At 37.4% G+C, this 15,578-nt stretch overlaps 2 protein-coding genes across 2 annotated transcripts; both read left to right on the forward strand.

Moving 5' to 3' along the window:
- Nucleotides 1-158: 158 nt before the first annotated feature.
- On the forward strand, nucleotides 159-3,923 carry LOC125194475 (phosphoenolpyruvate carboxylase-like). The gene is made up of 8 exons (XM_048092713.2): nucleotides 159-394; nucleotides 471-862; nucleotides 935-1,019; nucleotides 1,097-1,319; nucleotides 1,389-1,492; nucleotides 1,553-1,795; nucleotides 1,861-2,859; nucleotides 3,125-3,923. The coding sequence occupies exons 1-8, from the start codon at nucleotides 230-232 to the stop codon at nucleotides 3,770-3,772; spliced, it is 2,859 nt and encodes a 952-aa protein (XP_047948670.1). The 5' UTR covers nucleotides 159-229; the 3' UTR covers nucleotides 3,773-3,923.
- A 5,826-nt stretch (nucleotides 3,924-9,749) lies between these two features.
- On the forward strand, nucleotides 9,750-15,578 carry LOC125196502 (alpha-1,2-mannosyltransferase ALG9-like). The gene is made up of 10 exons (XM_048095035.2): nucleotides 9,750-10,108; nucleotides 10,674-10,761; nucleotides 10,849-11,008; nucleotides 11,172-11,389; nucleotides 11,526-11,821; nucleotides 12,648-12,762; nucleotides 12,851-12,989; nucleotides 14,483-14,679; nucleotides 14,781-14,870; nucleotides 14,954-15,578. The coding sequence occupies exons 1-10, from the start codon at nucleotides 9,837-9,839 to the stop codon at nucleotides 15,083-15,085; spliced, it is 1,707 nt and encodes a 568-aa protein (XP_047950992.1). The 5' UTR covers nucleotides 9,750-9,836; the 3' UTR covers nucleotides 15,086-15,578.

The following is a 15,578-nucleotide window of genomic DNA, read 5'->3' on the forward strand; positions in this document are numbered from 1 at the left end:
AAAAGAAATGAGTGGATTGAAGTGTGGTAATAAAAACAGGAATACAAAGTCATTGTCTATAAATAGATACCAACACAAGCCGTAGTCTTTGGATCTCTAGCTTTCTATTCGGACACCATTATAATCACTAACAATCGCCTTTCATTTTTAGATTTTTGCATGAAGCCATCATTATTAGATTATGTTTTAGTTAGGTGATTATCAAAATTTTTGTGATCACGTTAATCAGATGGCAAGAAAATTTGAGAAGATGGCATCTATTGATGCCCAGCTGAGGGCTTTGGCCCCCGGGAAAGTCTCCGATGACGACAAGCTTGTCGAGTACGACGCTCTGCTTTTGGATCGTTTCCTCGATATTCTTCAGAGCTTACATGGAGAAAATCTCAGGGAAACGGTAATACATTTTTGTTTTGTCTTGTATTGTTTCTTGGCGTAGTTAAATGATCATGTTGGTTATGTAATGTTGGCAGGTGCAAGACTGCTACGAGCTTTCTGCAGAGTACGAGGGAAAGCGAGATCTGAAAAAGTTGGAAGAGCTTGGGAATAGGCTGACAAATTTGGATCCAGGGGATTCAATTGTGATTGCGAAAGCCTTTTCTAACATGCTCAACTTGGCCAACTTGGCCGAGGAGGTCCAGATTGCTTCTCGGAGGCGCAACAAGGCCAAGAAAGGGGATTATACCGATGAGAGCAATGCAACGACTGAGTCGGACATAGAAGAGACTCTCAAGAGGTTGGTTTTTCAGTTGAAGAAGTCTCCTCAAGAAGTTTTTGACGCGTTGAAGAATCAGACCGTGGATTTGGTCCTCACCGCTCATCCCACCCAGGCTGTTCGAAGATCGTTGCTTCAGAAGCACGGAAGGTTGGTCTTCTAACTACTCTCTAATATGCTAGCAGTATTTATTTTCTTCCTTTCTTAAATCTTCAATGTCAGGATCCGTAATTGCTTAAAGCAATTGTATGCCAAAGACATAACTCCTGATGATAAACAAGAGCTAGATGAGGCTTTGCAGAGGGAGGTACTTTACTAGTCATTCTTTCATTTTATTCAATTATTTACATTACTTATGATCATTTTATTCATCTGTTTTTTCAGATTCAAGCTGCTTTTCGAACTGATGAAATACGAAGGACCCCTCCTAACCCCCAAGATGAAATGAGGGCGGGGATGAGTTACTTTCATGAAACAATCTGCAAAGGCGTCCCAAAATTTCTGCGTCGTGTTGACACAGCACTGAAGAATATCGGGATCAATGAGCGCATCCCATACAATGCTCCTATAATCCAATTTTCTTCCTGGATGGGCGGAGACCGCGATGGTATACTAATTTCCTTTTTTCTGTTTCAGTATTGAAAATGGTAAAGTTTATATCTGTGGATGGTTGCAGGCAATCCGAGGGTTACTCCTGAAGTAACGAGGGACGTATGCTTATTGGCCAGAATGATGGCTGCTAACTTATACTATTCCCAAATAGAGGAGCTTATGTTTGAGGTGAGACTTAGTGTTGATCATGACTTGCATTCTATATTTCTAAGTGATGCTTTTTCCTAGTTATCTATGTGGCGTTGCAACGAAGATCTTCGTGTCCGAGCTGATGAACTCCACAGGTCTTCTAATAGAGATGCAAAGCATTTCATAGAGTTTTGGAAAACGATATCTGTGAGCGAACCCTATCGTGTTATCCTCGGAGATGTGAGGGATAAGCTCTACCAAACACGCGAACGCTCTCGCCATTTATTAACTCAAGGAACATCAGATATCCCGGAAGACCAGACATTCACCTCTGTTGGACAGGTTCTCTTGTACATTTTCCTTTGATTTTTAGTACTGAATAGTAATATATGTATTTATATGCACAGCTGTTGGAACCTCTTGAGTTGTGCTATAGATCCCTAAATGCTTCCGGGGATGGCTCGATAGCGGATGGATGCCTTCTCGATTTTCTCCGCCAGATCTCCACGTTCGGGCTGTCCTTGGTGAGGCTTGACATACGGCAAGAGTCGGAGAGGCACACCGATGTCCTGGACGCGGTGACAAAGCACTTGGACATAGGCTCATATCGAGACTGGTCGGAGGAGAGGAGGCAGGAATGGCTCCTCTCCGAGCTGAGCAGCAAACGTCCCCTGTTCGGATCCGATCTCCCCAAAACGGAAGAGATCACTGATGTCCTTGGCACGATCGAGGTGCTGGCGGAGCTCCAACCGGACTGCTTCGGGGCATACATTATCTCAATGGCCACTGCACCTTCAGACGTGCTGGCGGTGGAGCTTCTCCAGCGAGCGTGCCACGTGAAGAAACCTCTAAGAGTCGTCCCGCTCTTTGAGAAGCTGGCTGATCTAGTGGCTGCTCCTGCTTCCGTTGCGCGCCTCTTCTCGATCGAGTGGTACAAGGAGAGGATCAACGGTAAGCAGGAGGTCATGCTCGGGTACTCGGACTCGGGCAAAGATGCGGGCAGGCTGTCTGCAGCGTGGCAGCTCTACAAGGCTCAGGAGGAGCTCGTCAATGTGGCCAACAAGTACGGCGTCAAGCTGACCATGTTCCACGGCCGTGGCGGAACTGTTGGGAGAGGAGGCGGCCCCACTCACCTGGCTATATTGTCTCAACCCCCGGAGAGCGTGCAAGGCTCTCTCCGTGTCACGGTTCAGGGAGAAGTAATCGAGCAGTCCTTTGGCGAGAAGAACCTCTGTTTTAGAACACTCCAACGCTACACTTCCGCTACGCTGGAGCATGGCATGAACCCCCCCATCTCCCCGAATCCCGAGTGGCGCAAGCTGCTTGATGAGATCACGGAGGTTGCCACGGAGGAGTACCGCTCCATCGTCTTCAAAGAGCCACGCTTTGTCGAGTACTTCCGCCTTGTAAGTAAATTAGTTACTAGGAGTGCGTTTATTGCTAACTTTTCTTAAATTGCTAACTCATCAACACTGTATAATAAAAATGTCAACACAAATTTAAATGACATACTTATGTCTTTGTGTTGAGATTTAAAATATTAACGTCAACCCAAGGACATAAGTATATCAACTGAATTTGTGTTTACATATTAATGTCGTTGTGCATTGATTAGTTAACAAGTTAGCAATTGATCACACCTCTGATGAATTCTAATGTGAATCTCATTAGGCCACCCCTGAGATGGAGTATGGTAGGATGAACATCGGGAGCCGGCCATCGAAACGGAAGCCAAGCGGAGGGATTGAGTCCCTGCGTGCAATCCCATGGATCTTCGCGTGGACGCAGACGAGATTCCATCTCCCGGTGTGGCTAGGGTTCGGAGGGGCATTCAAACACGCATTAAAGGATGGGAAGAAGATGATGATGCTACAAGACATGTACAACAACTGGCCTTTCTTCCGAGTGACAATCGACCTAGTGGAGATGGTGTTGGCCAAGGGAGACCCGAGCATTGCGGCCTTGTATGACAAGCTCCTAGTCTCAGAAGAGCTCTGGGCTTTCGGCGAGAAACTGAGGACAAACTACGAGGAGACGAAGTCCCTTGTGCTACAGATCGCAGGGCATAAGGACCTCTTGGAAGGGAACCCATACCTGAAGCAACGGCTGCGGCTGCGCGACTCCTACATCACGACGTTGAACGTGTGCCAAGTCTACACACTGAAGCGGATCCGTGATCCCAACTACCATGTGGAGCCCAACTCCTCTCATTCAGACCTCCTCAAGCTCAACCCCGCCAGCGACTACGCGCCAGGATTGGAAGACACCCTCATCTTGACCATGAAGGGCATTGCTGCCGGAATGCACAACACTGGATGATTCTCTTTTTTTTATTTAATAGTCACATATGCATTTGGCGTAATACATATCTTCGTGTGGCTTGTCAACATGTCATATTTTTAAGTCTTTCAAACTGCAGATTAGCTAAAAAAGTTGCTAGATATAAATAAAAAGTTAGCGGTTGTACTAATTGCATACCAAATCCATTTTTATTTGCATCTTCATCCATAATATGTGGCAATGACATTCTCTTGTTGGGGCCAACCGATGAAGTGGGTTGAGTTGGGTCTATCTATAAATTTGGACCCCGCCCAATCATGTGATGATTTCAACTGGATTACATTATTATTTATTAAGGGGGACGTCAACATGGCTTTATTGTTAGTGGGCTTTCATGATTTGGTAGATAGAGTAGTAGAGTGTTTGGTTCAGCCCATGGAGGGAGATTGGGCCTTCTCCGTCGTTTGGTTGAAGAGGAGGAGGAAGGAAACAAAATTTCTTCTGACTAATTTACCCTCTGGTCGCTGAATGAAAATTAGTGCTGATCATCCCAATTTTTTAGACAAATAAGTATTGTCAACGCTTTTATAACAAAAACAGAGCACCGCTGTTCATACAACTTCCGGCTGACGCATCCGTACCACCACAATTGTATCAGACAACCTCATCTTTGATAAAGCAACAAAATTGGCACAAATCAGACCGAATTGAATTAAATAACCACACCAAATCCATCTTCAATACACAAACCAACAGATCGAACTCCAAAAAAACCTCAAATAAACACTGCAAATAAAGCTAAAGATGCACAAATCGGATCGAATTCAATCAAACAACCACACCAAAGCAACCACAACAACAGATCGAACCCCAAAACACCACAAATCGAACTGAACAGATTAATCGAAGATTCGAATTCAAACATACCCGAACGAAGCTAAGCCGATGGAATCCGAATTGAACTGAGGTGAGGATAGAATCCGAATTGAACGAAGCTAAGTCGACGGAATCTGAATTGAACTGAGACGACGACAGAATCCGATTTGAACGAAGCTAAGCCGACGGAATCTGAATTGAACTGCGGCGAGGTCAGAATCCGATTTGAACGAAGCTAAGCCGACGAGGTCTCGAACGGCGGAAATTGAGTTGCCAACGGTAACAAAAACGATATGGTTGACGAAATTGGAGGGCAAAATGGTACAAAGGTCCCGTTTCTAGCCAAATCGTGAAACCCCCAAAACCGTATACCTCCTCATGACCTTGATACACTTGACACGGATGAGCAGATAGTTATAGATGTAGGGCTGAAACCCGCGGCTGAATACCGGATTGGTGGGTTGGTGTTCGGCCTACAAAACGGCGGAATCGGCGTGAAGGAAAGTGTTTCAGAGTATTTCGGAGCTACCAGACACCCCCTAAATATTCTCTTTGTCTCATAAAAATATGGACAGTTCCATTTATAAAAGTGGTCTCCAACTCATTACCCATGTACATCAATTTATTTACAATCCTGGCGCGTAGTAAATAATTAAAACATTCAACTTCCTTTTTTCTCTTACTATATTCATCTTTTTTCTATTTTTAAAATTTCAACAATCTTTTTTCTCTCTATTTATACTTCTTAATGCTAGAGTGTATAAAATTTCGTGTCATCCTAGACCACTATGATCCACCATTACAACTCATTAAACACTAATAATAATGTGGGTCTCACTATCCACTAACATTACTTTAACTATCATTTTTCTCTTCTCTCTTACTTTACCAATTGTTTATTAATTCTCATATCATTTCAAATGCCTATATTTTTATGGAATGGAGGGAGTAAATATTTTCTTCCTAAGATGGCACGAAATTTTATGCACTCTAACTATAAGGAGTTTAAATAAAGAGAGAAAAGATTGTTGAAATTTTAAAATAATAAAAAATGAATAAAGTAAGAGAAAAAAGGAAGTCAAATATTGTACTACTTATTTACTAGTATAGTACTAAGTAATGGGTCATCTCTGTTTGGATGAACGAAAAAAGAAAATAAGTCATCATTGATGGGACAAAAAGAGTATTTACATTCAAATTTAGTAGAATTATTTTTAAGAAAGTTCAAATGTAATTAGGTATTTTAAAAACTATAAATTAATATAAATATATAGGATAAATATAATTAAAATTATGTTACTATTAGAAGAAATATAATTGTAATACTTCCTCCGTCCTACTCAAAATGTCCATCTTTCTTTTTTAGTGTATTTCACTCAAGATGTCCACTTTCTATATTGGGAAATAAATTTCTCTCTTATCTTTCCTTATTAAAATATTCAATCACATTTTTTCACTCTACTTTATCATACTCAACTACTCCACCTAAAATCTTGTGTCATTCAATAATATATACATCTTGAATGAAACAGAGAGAGTATAAAACTTTATAGTTGTGGATCTTATTTGGGCCTAACTGGGCTGGTTCCTGGGTTTGGGCTGGGCTATGCATGGGCCTAGGTTTCTAATGATCTTGGCATGAATTTAAAAATATGGCTCAATTGGAGCTCATTTAAACATATGGGTCCAAACCCGCTTCATCATGGCTGATGGGTCAGGTTGATATTTTTTGTCTGCCCCCTCTGTCCATTTGGACATGATTACTGATATAATATGATAGAATGTATTCAAGTTATGCATTAAAATTACTGGTTGTATATAATCTTCATCATAAATTGAATGCATGTTTAATTGTTGATTGCAATGCCTCATTCTATGCATGCATGCAAATTGAAATGCAATAAAATACAACTTAAAATAGATGTTGTTTTTAAAACCATTATGTTACTGATAAGCACTCTTTAATCACATCATGTGATGATCTCAAATGGCTTGGTCTCCAAAATTCATGCACGTTTGTTTTTGCTTCTTGCTTTTTGCAAGTTCTATTTTTCCCATCTTCATCTTGGGCTAAATAAAATCTTTTTGCACCTTGCGCAATATGAAATACTTTTCATCAATGTGGACTATATTGTGCATGTCTTTGAACTTAATTATCTTTAAAATCCGGTCAAATTCCAAGATGTCTAATGTCAATCTTAGCTCTAATAGTTCATTAATAGCTTTAATAAGGCTCGCTTTAACTCATCTTTCCACTATTGAATTATTGCAAAGCAAGGGTGCTGATGTTGCCCCTTTTAGTGTAATACTATAAACATTAGAGTAAAGTAAGATCATGCACAAGTAACTTGTTGACCAATATCTTGTGCATGTAGCTCGCCTCTTGTAATACTCACTCCGTTTCTTCATAGTTGATGCGAAACTTTTTCGGCACGGAGTTTAAGAAATAATACTTTAGTATGTTAAGTAGATATAGAAAAAAGTAAAAAATGAATAAAGTAGAGAATAAAATAAGAGGGGTAAAGTAAGAGCGAGAAAAAAAGTGTTAATTATTACTCCTATATGTGGAAATAACTCAACTATAAGAAAACTTTCAAAATGAAAAAATGGCTCAATTATAAGATAATGGGGGAGTATTATAAACTTTAGAGTAAATTAAGATGAAGACGTACAAGTTTTGTTGACCAATATATTATACATGTAGCTCGCTAAGTATACGTAGAACTTTAGTTGACCTTTCTTCATTATACCTCTCAATGGTATGTCGTTAATGCATCTTTCGACGATTGTTGTGCTGAAATGGAAGGAGACTTTAGAACTCTAATTTGTCGCCAAATCATTTGTCAATATATTCACATTATTATTGTTTTCTAAATCTACATTTATTTACATTATTTTTGTTTCATGCATTTCAATTCCTTAACCAGCCAATCTCGTATGAGTTCTTCAGTATAGGGTATAGGGTACGTATAGTACCAAAGTAAGGCTAAATTCATAACCAATACATTTTCAAAATTAAAATTATTGACTTCTCCAAATGCAATAAAATGAAAAATAAAAAATAAAAAAACAAATAGAATTCATCAATCCATTTAATCAAATATTACTACTTCATGTGTACTATTCAAAATGATCGCATTCTTGAATAGCATATTAATTTAAATAGGTAGTTGAATATGATAAAATACATTAAGACAACATAACTGAATATTTTTGGGATAAATTTATTTCTAAATATTATAATATGTGACATTTTAAGTGGTATAGAAAAAGGAAATGTAATTATCTTCAAATGGAATAGTAATTCTTTTACATTAATAATGTGTTCGTAAAATCTAGTGCCCAAGGCAAAGAATAAATAAATGACAAATTCTAAATAAATTAACAATTAAAATTTAGAGTGATGATAAATAATTAAATTTTGTACAACTAAAATAAGATTATATTAATAATTTTATGTATTAATTATATATTAGAATAATAAATGTAATAAATGGACAAGTTAGAAAGACTTATTAGCCTTTAACCTCATTTTTTATTTTTATATTTGAATTTCATTTCTATTATTTTTAAAATTTGAATTAAACTATGCACTAAATATTACATTTATGGTTCCAAAAAGAAAAAATTATACACAAATCATAAATATATAACCAAAATATTATGTATTTTGTATGTACTATATATGTACTCATAGGGGAAACACATATTGCTAACTCAATACTTAATTGCTAACTACAATTAAACAATAGACATTAGATATTCAAATTAAGGGTCTAGATTATCAATCCCGAAATGTCAATACGATCAACAAAAAAACGTCAATAAGGATATTAAGGTCAATTTACAACAAATTGGTTGTAACTAACTTTTGAAAAATATCTCATCTTTAAAACACATACTATAACTTTCTCGATTTAAATTATTTTTACGCACAACATATATCAAATTAAAGATAATTTCATAAAGATTCCAACAAGATCTCACTTGCATATGTTCCGACGTCAAAATTTATAAAAAAAATTCAAAATTTTTTAATTTTTTCATACATCAGAAATGTCAACATAATATATAAAATATGTCAATATTATACATGTAGAATGCCAATATAAGCAATGTGTTAACATTCTCAAACTATTGTGTTGATATTTTCGAAACACTATATTGACATTTTCATCCAAAACTCTAATTTGGTAGTTTTTTTTATCTTTTTCGATTTAATTAATAAAATCAAAAATTATACGTGGCAAATTGTAGAGTACTAAGTTGTAGTTAGCAATTGAACACTCCAATTAGGGATGTCAATCGGGTCGGCCCACCGGGTTTCGGGCCAACCCTATTCGGGTTACGGGTCAATCGGGTGCGGGCTAGTCGGGTTGTGATTTCTTTCGGGTTATAAAAGTTCAATCCTAACCCTAAAAGCTCGGGTTTCGGGCTAGCCCAGCGGGTTAATCGGGTTGCTACCGATAAGATTAACATGCGATCAATCCCATAAATAATGATGAAAATTAGTTATATTCATAAAATGTAAAATATTTAATAATGATAAACGTGAGATATATGCTTAAACTCAATCATAAACATGATCAAATACTAAATTTTGAGATATTTCGTAAAATTTTAATGCATATTTTAGAAATTTAAATAATTTTTTTGTGAATTTAAAGTTTTTAGTTTATTTATCAATTATTATATTAATAAAAATTCAATATATAATTTATATATTTAATATAAAAATTTAAAGTTACTTTTTTTTAGTTATCTATAATTATAAAATCAATCAATGAAATGTTGAATTAGGAGTAAAAATTGCAATAATAAAAATTTTATCGGGTTTCCGGGCCAACCCATCGGGTTTTCGGGTCTAGCCCTAACGGGTTGCGGGTTAATCGGGTGCGGGCTAGTCGGGTTGTGATTTCTTTCGGGTTATAAAAGTTCAATCCTAACCACCCTATAAATTTGGCGGACTATTCGGGCCAGCCCACGAGTTGCGGGCTACATTGACATCCCTAACTCCAATGTACTCATATATTTTAATTAAATAATTAAATAAACCTATTTTTTTTCAAATAAACTAGGAGTAGTTTTTAGTTGCACAAAATTTGATTATTTCTCGTAAAATTTAAACTAACTCGACCCGTTTGAAATAGAAGGTCGGAGGCGGAGCTAACTGACATTTCCGCAAACACACACAGCTCCAAAAAATCGCTTAATTTCGGCAAAAAAAATGGCTCTAACAACGAGGCAGCGGCGCTCCTCGCCGCCGGATCTCCAGACGGCGCCGTCCCCTTCTCCCTACTCCAAGCTCGACAAGCCGGATAAGTCAGCCGGCCACGACGACCAGAGGCTGGGTTGGTTCCTGCCGCTTTTGTCGCTGGCAGTGCTGCGCTACATGAGCGCTTCATCCAACATCATTCACGACTGCGATGAGGTCTTCAATTACTGGGAGCCTCTCCATTTCCTACTCTACAAGACCGGCTTCCAAACTTGGGAATACAGGTCACTGCCGATTTCAATTTTCGCTTCTCCCTTTTGTTTATAATTGAGTGCATTTGCTTTGATCGGCTAGTTTTACTTTTGCGGCGATTAATTGAGTGACTTGTGGTTGTGTTGTTGATAAGAGATGGTCGATTGTTGCTTTCCCTTAATTGTGAATTGCGTTTCGAACGCCTTGAGGATCGGTGAAGGGTTTATCATCAACATGTTTACAAGTTCTGTTTCATAAATGCAGAGGATATACTAAAATTGATAAAAATCCATAATATTTGCACTAGAAGCTGTCATCAATTGACCTGTTTTTGTTTATGTGCAAGGGTTTTGCTTGAGAGTTGTCAGTTTCCTGTTGATTGGGGAGGTTTAAGACTATTCGCTCTCGTATAGCTTTTAAGGTCGTTTCTGAGTAGGTTTTTTATTTTATTTTTGCTGCTATAACTTTTCAGTCTTGTTCAAGATTGTGCAAATCTTTTAATGTGTATCGCTAAGTATTGTACAAAATTAATCGAAGAGATTGGCATGTTTTTACGTAATGGATTCCAACATCCTTTATGCATCCTGATTCCTGCAGCTCCCAGTTCGCATTGAGGTCTTACTTATATATTATTTTCCATAACTTGGTTGGTTATCCGGCTGCTTGGTGGTTTGGAGAAGAAAAAGTAAGATGTCTCTTCTCCTCCCTTACTTTTTATGCTGGATCCAATTCTTCTACTCATCTCTGAATCCTTTGTGCTTAATTATCTCAGGTGAGAGTCTTTTATGCTGTGAGGATTTTTCTTGCTATTCTGTCTGTCATTGCAGATGCTGCCCTTGTTGTGGCCCTTTCTAGAAAGTATGGGAAACGTCTTGCTTCGTATACACTGGCAATGCTATGCTTGGCCAGCGGTTGTTTTTTCGCTAGCACTAGTAAGTGCAATTAATTTGATAGAGGCGGTTGTCTTTACTCTTCATCATATGCATTTTTAAGTGCCCCTGCTGACTTTTTAACCTAAACAATGCATGTAGGATAGAGGCCTAAATTATCAATATGTTCACCAACTAACTCATGATTTTACTGCTGCATATATAGGTTTCCTTCCAAGTTCGTTCTCTATGTATGCGATGTCTCTATCATCGGCACTTTATCTTTTTGAGAAACCCGCAGCTGCAGTTTTAAGTGCTGCCACTGGAGTTATTCTTGGTTGGCCATTCTCAGTCCTGGCATTTCTTCCACTAACAACTTTTTCCCTCAAGAAAAGGTTTAAACATGCATTTTTGTCTGGCGTCATCACTTCTCTTTTTCTTTTGGTGAGTTTTATTTTCGGACAATTCAAAATATCTAACTCTAACCAATTTTATCAGTCCATGCACCTATTAATCCACTGCCATCTTGTCCAAATTCTCAATTTATCTTTTGTTTGATATAGTCGTTTACATGTCCCAGGCACTATCGGCCGTTGTTGATCACTACTACTACGGAAAGTGGACGTCATCCGTTCTCAATCTATTGATATATAATGTTTTAGGTGGTGGAGAGAGCCACTTATATGGTACTGAAGGGCCACTTTTTTACCTGAAGAATGGTTTCAATAACTTCAACTTTTGTTTCATCCTTGCTCTTCTGTTCATTGTGATCCTTCCCATTGTAAAGAAAAAGTATGCTCCAGATTTGTTAGTCATCATCTCACCTGTCTATATCTGGCTGGCTTTTATGTCTTTGCAGCCCCACAAGGAAGAGAGGTAAATTTTGCTTTTCTTCTTTTGAGTCTGCGTCTTAAACTTAGTTTTTCTTTTCTCAACTCTTTAAGATATCGTCTGTAGATTTGACTTCTTTTATAGAATCTTTATCTTTAATCATGAATGTTATGTTTCTTAAAGTGTTGTTTACAATATGTCTTATCTTTCAAGCTATAAGAAAACTAATATCTTTTTCTAATTGTCTTTTGTTTAATTGTCTCCGTGTTGAAACATAGGCATATATAAGCAATTTATTAGTATCCTACACCCAAAAATTCTAACGCAAATTGACTGAGGACTCTATCAGGTTTTGGATATCTTGTTAGCAATCACTGTATATAATCGAAAGGGATAATAGCCATTTAAATCATGAAGTTTGGTCAAATTCTTGTTTGTGCCATGACTTTTGAAATTGGAAATTGGAATTAAATCACGAAGTTTCAATTTTTCTCAATTGTCTCATCCAAAATGTCGTCTTTCAATGATATTCAAAACAATTTGTTTCATTAAAATAAGTATTTTTTTTTCTTTTTTGTTCCTTTATTTTTTTTATTTTGTTGATATATTGTCGTTTTTAACATCACCAAAAGACGTCAATTTGTGCATGGATGAAACCATTGAGAAAAATTGAAACTTTGTGATTTAATATTCCAATGTCAAAGGTCATAAGAACCAAACTTCATGATGTAAATGGCTATTTCCCTAATAAAAAAAGTGATAATTTACTTGATTTCTTCAGTATCTGTTCATTAAATCAGAGAAGAGGTTGAATGTACTTAGCTAGTGTAGAGTGAATACAGATGACTATGGTTATATTGATGTTTTGCAGATTCCTTTATCCAATATACCCTCTTATATGTGTTGCTGCTTCAGCTGTCATTGACAGCCTTCCTGATTTATTTCGGGATAAGTACAATCCAAATGATCCTTCTGTTCTTGTTACGGTATCACTTCTTTCTTCAGAAAATTATCTTCTTATTATGGTATGGCTCGGTTTAGCTGATTGAACTTACTTTTGCTGTGGTTGCACAGATAGCAAAAACTATGAGGCCTTTGGTTCTTGGACTCATTTTATGTGCCTCTCATTCAAGGACATTTTCCTTAATCAATGGTTATTCGGCTCCTGTGGAGATTTACAAACATTTGGAACACTATGATGATGTTGGGGAAGGTAGGAAACTCCTATTATTTTCATTTACCATGCATCATTAGTTCCCTTTATTTTTAAATTCTTAGTATCCGAACTGTGGTCTTACATTACTAAATCTTAGGCCTTAAGTTCATTAATTTCATTTTGATGTGAACTAAAAAAATGAGATCTTAGAGTTTTAACCAGTGTTGTCAAAATATCGTTCGGGTCGCTCGGGTCGCCCGGGTCGCCTGGGTCGAGACCATCATCGCCCCAACATGGGTGGGTTGATCGAGATACAGGGTCGCCGCTGGGTCGAGTGGGTCGCCCTAAACACATGCTATCTCTGATTTTCTCAAATCTCTCAGTCAGATGGTTTCTAACTCTTTCAATCACAATTCTCTATATATATGCATGCACCACATCAAACTTTTCAAACCTACTTTCTACACTTTAGAATTCGGCCTCTTCACTCCTAAACAAATAAACAATTCAAAGATCTTTTGCTGCCACCCTTCATCTATTCCTTTGTTTTGATATTTTCAGACAATGGTTTCAATTATTTATTGTGTTATGACTTATGAATTGTTTTGATATTTTGATCATTTCTATTTTCCACTTTATCTCTATTCACATGAATTGCGTCTACATTTATATTATTTGATACAGTATATTATAAACATTAGAGCAATATATTTATTTTATTTAATATTAAAAGGCAAAAAAATTAGCCTAGATTTGTGGGTCTCTCGATCCCGTCGACCCGCGGCCCGAATTTTCACCTCATCGACCCAGTGCGCCCCGCGACCCTAACAACACTGGTTTAAACTACTGAAATATTTTTTTCCCAACAAGAAATACTCCATATATAAAATACTTATGTTTCAGTCGAAGTGCTATTTGCTGCAAAAATCTTCAAAGCTGGACTCAGCAAGTGTTATTTTTTAACACTCCTGTCCACTATCATTAGTCTTGGCAGTGGATGCTGATTTTAATGTAAAATTGATAAAATATGAGAGAAAAAATAATTGGAATATTATTAGTTGAAGGTGAATAAATAGGAGGGAGAGGAGAAAAGGTAAGAGAGAGAGTAGGAAAAAGTGGTGGGTGTCATGTTGATGTTACCAATTAATGGAAGGAGACTTTGTGGACGGACCAAAATGGAAAAACAAAACTATTGGTTGTTGACGGAGAGAGTATGATATAATGTAGCCTGAGTTTTTTGTTAATGTGGCTATTATGATTTGTCAGGTTGTGTACTAAAGCAGAACGTGTTAAAACTAACACCCTTATATTTGACCCAAAGATTATACCCTATTGTGCGTTGTGTCCATTGACAAGATTTAAACATATAAAAACACTTGTGTTCTCCGTTATATCTTTGATTTTCTGTGATATAAACTTTATTATATTTTTGCAATGCCTCTTAAATGTATTGAACGTTTCCAGGACCTTTTATTCTGATTCATATACAGGTTTTCATGTTGCATGAATTTGTTCGTGCTTACCTTAATTTGCCAAGCTTCATGATATAGGTTCAGTCCTGTGTGTTGGAAGTGAATGGCACAGATTCCCATCATCTTTTTTTGTCCCCGAGTACATCGGACAGGTGAAATGGATAGATGACGGGTTCCGAGGTCTTCTCCCTCTCCCGTTCAACGCTACCTTGGGTGGCACATCTGCTGCTCCGCCCTATTTCAACAACAAAAACCTGGCTTCAGATCAACAATACGTAGTTCATCTTCCTTGTTACTAGAAATTTGAGAACATGTACATTTCCTTACCATCAATGACTTAACCTTTCTCCATCTCTTTCTTCTAATAACTGTGCAGCTCCAAGATATAGACAAATGCACTTTCCTTGTAGAGTTGCATCTCGAAAGACCTTACATTCCTCGTGGGAGCGACTTGAATACATGGGAGGTCCGAACTCTCTCACTCTCACTCTCACTCTCCCACACACACAAACACTATCAGTTAGTTACCTAATGGATTATTATTTACAGGTAATGGCAGCAATGCAATACCTGGATCGCGAAATGTCACCTCCCAAGTACCGGTCATTCTTTATCCCGTACCTCTGGCAGCAGAATAATGTCTTCGGTTTGTACAAACTACTGAAGAGAATACCAAAATGATAGCCCGTAAACAGATTCTCCAAATCACTGCAACAGCTGTATTATGAGCAGACCATCCACTGATTCATGCTAATTCAACCCATAGACTCGCCTATATAATCTATTGGAGACTGTTCCCTGTAGAATGGCAATAGCTTTCATCAGTTTTGTTGACTGTAGATTATCTTGTTGGTCTGACTCTCTAACTCTAGTTGGTCCTCGCCTATGGTTTTACTTTTACACTTATGTCATCATCATGTGGAATAGAAGGGGAATGGAATGTCAATTGCTACCTCCATTTCATTTAGAATTAGGAGTGGGTATTCAGTTAGTCAGTTATAGCTTAATCGATAACTGATATTTTCGGCATGTGTTTGGTTTTGGTTTTGGTTTTGGTTTTGGTTTTGGTTTTGGGATGAATCGAGTATCGGTTATAACCAATGACCTTTCAGTTAAACCGAATAACTAATTGTTAAACAAATTCATGAAATATAAACTCAATTTACTGAGTTTA

The sequence above is a fragment of the Salvia hispanica genome, chromosome 4 (assembly GCF_029641045.1).
Source record: "Salvia hispanica isolate PSC_SH4W2 chromosome 4, Shi_PSC_v1, whole genome shotgun sequence".
Classification (NCBI taxonomy): Eukaryota; Viridiplantae; Streptophyta; class Magnoliopsida; order Lamiales; family Lamiaceae; genus Salvia; species Salvia hispanica.